The sequence below is a fragment of the Empidonax traillii genome, unplaced genomic scaffold, assembly GCF_003031625.1.
Source record: "Empidonax traillii isolate 1590-97213 ecotype Southwest subspecies unplaced genomic scaffold, ASM303162v1 scaffold1458:size105674, whole genome shotgun sequence".
Classification (NCBI taxonomy): Eukaryota; Metazoa; Chordata; class Aves; order Passeriformes; family Tyrannidae; genus Empidonax; species Empidonax traillii.
This window is the reverse complement of record NW_020956651.1, coordinates 53,004-56,535: the sequence shown is the minus strand read 5'-3', so window position 1 is coordinate 56,535 and position 3,532 is coordinate 53,004. Positions and strand designations below refer to the sequence as shown.

The 3,532-nt window shown below is 48.8% G+C and overlaps 1 protein-coding gene across 2 annotated transcripts in view; it reads left to right on the top strand.

The window, feature by feature from the left end:
• The first annotated feature begins 593 nt into the window (after nucleotides 1-593).
• The window catches only part of LOC114070179 (DDB1- and CUL4-associated factor 12-like), a 35,521-nt gene continuing 32,582 nt past the window's right edge, over nucleotides 594-3,532 (top strand). Inside the window, exons 1-2 of one of the 2 annotated variants that reach the window (XM_027907423.1) lie at nucleotides 594-649; nucleotides 1,359-1,635. In XM_027907423.1, the coding sequence (XP_027763224.1) occupies nucleotides 594-649; nucleotides 1,359-1,635 (333 nt within the window). Of the gene's footprint in view, nucleotides 666-1,358; nucleotides 1,636-3,532 lie in introns of both variants that reach the window. The other variant, XM_027907425.1, reaches the window with a different exon arrangement.

Here is a 3,532-nt window from a genome sequence, read left to right as displayed (position 1 = left end):
ACAGGAATATGCTCACAGGCTGGCTTTAAGTAAATGTTCACTATGTTGGTTTGGGCTGGGGTAGAGTTAATCTGCTTCACAGTAGCTAGTATGGGGCTCAGGTTTGGATTTGTGCTGGAAACGGTGTTGATAAAATAGGGCCTCTCTTCTGCCTAAACTGACGGGGGCCAGAAAGGCTGCCAGCCAGCCCCGCCGATCCATGCAGGGCAGCGGGAAACGGACACGGGGCTAAGCCGGGAAGCTTCACTCCGAGCTCCCGCTGCCGCCGCCAGGGGTCGCCGCCCCGGCCACGCTGCCTGGCAACCACAAAGAGTATGGGCCAGCTCGCTGCCCTGCCTCTTCCAGTTGCTAGGAAACGAGGCTTTCGGGCGGGGCGGGGCGGGGCAGCCGTCGTAAAGAAGCGGTGCGACTGTCGTAAAAACATTTCGGGGAAAATGTCGTGAAGCGCAGTCGGTAGGGTCTGTGGCGGAGAGAGTGACTGGGCTCGGTTCCCCGCACTTACATGCCCCGTATCCTGGTGGCCCTCTCCTGCTCCATGTGGGGCCCGGGTTTGGCTCTCATCTTCTTCGGCTTCTCCTCCTCCTTCTTCTACTATGGCCCGGAAAGCAGTTAGCAGGAAGCGGAAAGCGGCGACGGCTGCCGCCGGGGGGTTCCAGGGGGAGCAGGTAGACTGGGGGGCAGAAACGAGTGTATGGGGGTAGAAGCCTGTGTGTTGTGCCTATGGTGACCCTGATGGGGGGTTGCCGTGTCCCGGTGCCCAATTGAGGTGGGGAAAGGGGGGAGGGGGTTCGGTGCTTAGGGAAGGTGTCCTGGGGAGGACGGGAGGTGGTGGGGGATGGTGGGGAGGAGTAGTCCTGGCCCCAGTGGCGAAGGATGTCTCGGTGCGATACGGCAGGCAGCTCCCCCTGTCCCTGCTCTCTGTTCGGCCCGTAACCGCCGAGTCCCCGCCTCCCCAGAGCTGAGCGTTACTGCGGGGCGACCCCAGGCCGGGCCGTAAGAGGCCGATTAACGGCGCGGTCAGTATCAGATGGTGTCACCTTCAAACCTGCCGAGCTCACGGCGGGAGGCTATCGGGGCTGCTTTTCCATTTAAAGTGCTTTTTGGCTTCCTCTTGTTTCTATAAGCTTCTGGTGTCCCAACGGTGCCAAACCAGGGTGTACTGTTTTCAGTATCATGGCAGTGTTACTTCTTTAGCAAATATTTATGTTTAATTTTACGTTGCTGAAGGCTTTATCAGTATTTCTGAGTTAATCTGCGTGTACAGTATGCCATGGGTAGTTTGGAAGGCTTCAGTATTTTGCTGAGAATATCTTTGAATTTAGAAGGCTTTGTGTCTTAAGTTTGTTCTAGTTGCTTAGGTTCCATGCTTCTTTTCCACAGTATGGGTGGGATAACTCAGTTCAGAAAAGGAAAAGACTCCCCCCAGCGAAAAGGTCTGTGGTGTACTACTTGAAAGGTAGAGAGGTCAGGATGCAGAATGAGTCCAGCTACCACCGCTTGTTGCATGGGTATGCAGCCCAGCAGCTTCCCAGCCTCCTGAAGGAGAGAGAATTTCACCTTGGAATCCTTAATAAAGTATTTGCCTCCCAGTGGCTGAACCACCGACAAGTGGTATGTGGGACAAAATGCAACACAGTAAGTGCCACCTATCTCTCTCTTCTCTGTTAATTTTTCCACCCCCAAATGATGCTTATCGTAATTGAAGTATGTAGACTGCCAAGGAAAATATTAAGAAGTAATTAGGTGTGGAGTCCAAATTGTGCACAGTTAATTTTGATGAAGGTAATTCTTAACAATCACCCATTCTCCTCTGAAAATATGGCACTATGCAGATGGCTGGAAACCTGAATGTGAGGCCTGTACCTTACGTAGCATTTGTCTAATCCACATAGAGTGATTTACATATATTTGTAGGATGGAAAGCAACAGTGGGATTGGATCTTTCTTCTTATTCTGCAAATGTAAAGTTAATGAACTGATACTTCAAAGCGACAGAAACAAACTCCTTAACACCAATTTGTAGGTGTTTAAAAGGGTATTCTTTATTCAGCATGCTGGAGGTTTGGAGGATAGCTCCTGTAATCAAATGTGCCAAATGACAGACAGGGCTTTTTATTACACATACTGTTTACATATTCATTAGATATTTTTGCTTACTTAGTACATATTCATTAGTTTAGTTTACATAGTCACATCCCTTTTGGAAGTCCTTTTTTGGTCCTTCCAGGTCTTCTTTGTTGTCTTGACCTCAGTTCTTGAGCAGGCACAGCGTCATTGTGTTTCACCGCAAAAACCATAGTGTTTGTTCTTTATCTTATTTGGGTACACAGAGCTTAGTTTACATCTTGTTTGAGTTACATCCCTTATCTTATTCTCTAGGATTTCTCTAAGATTATATTGTTCCTTATTTGGGCATTCTGGGATAGTGTAAGTAAAGTTTCTATTTCTCCTATCAGAACAATGCTAACTTTGCTAAATGGTAGCTAACATGCCTAGCAAAACTTGCTAGCAAGACTCTATTTTCATTATTCTCAGTGTTTTACCATTTGGTTTTATGTATGGTTCTGTGCTGCTGACTTGGGTCTGGAGCATCTCTCTTATGAGGCAAGACTGTGGGAGCTGGGCCTATTTAGTCTGGAGAAAAGATGACTGAGAAGGGATCTCGTCAATGCATATAAATACCTCAGAGCCAGGTCCCCAGAGGACAGTGCCAGACTCTTTTTGGTGGTGCCCAGTGACAGGATGAAGAGCAGTGGACATAAACACAGGAAGTTCCCCTCAACATGAGGAAGAACTTCTCTTCATTGAGGATGGGAGCACTGGAACAGACTGCCCAGGGAGGTCATAGTCTCCTTCTTTGGAGACATTCAAAACCCACCTGGATGCATTCCTGTGTCACCTGCTCTAGGTGACCCTGCCTTGGCAGGGGAGTTGGACTGGATGATCTCCAGAGGTCCCTTCCAACCATAACAATTCTGTCATTCTGTGACTTCAAAAAGTTACTACAAAACTAAAAACTATAGTTAAGCTCCAGATATTCTTCAGAGTAGCTAGAAATGTTCCAAGCTGAAAAAAGTTAATTTCAGATCTTCAGGATTATCCTTTGCCTTTTAACTTTGTAATTTTTTTTCCACTCTAAATCTGTTTTCAGTGTTCAAATAACTTCCCTTGCTTATGTATCTTTAGATGCTTTAGCAAAAATTGAAACCAGACTCTATCATGTTTCAGATTTCACATTTCCAAAGCATTACTTTATAGGGAAATATTAAAATAATGGTTCCAAGATGGCGGGCGGGCAGGCAGCCACGCGCTCGGCGAGCTCCTGCAATTGAGTGGTGGGTGATGAGGGACCCGCTCCAGCTGCCGTGCCTCGTCGCTGCCCTGCATGCATGGGAGATGCTGCTGCGCCGATCTGTATAGTCGACCTCGTGGAGAAGCCGTCGGGAGCTCTGTCTCGACGTCGGAGCCGCGGAGCGGTTGGCGAATGGTCGGTGGCCATGCGGGGCCGGGACGCGGGACGGGGCCGCGCTGG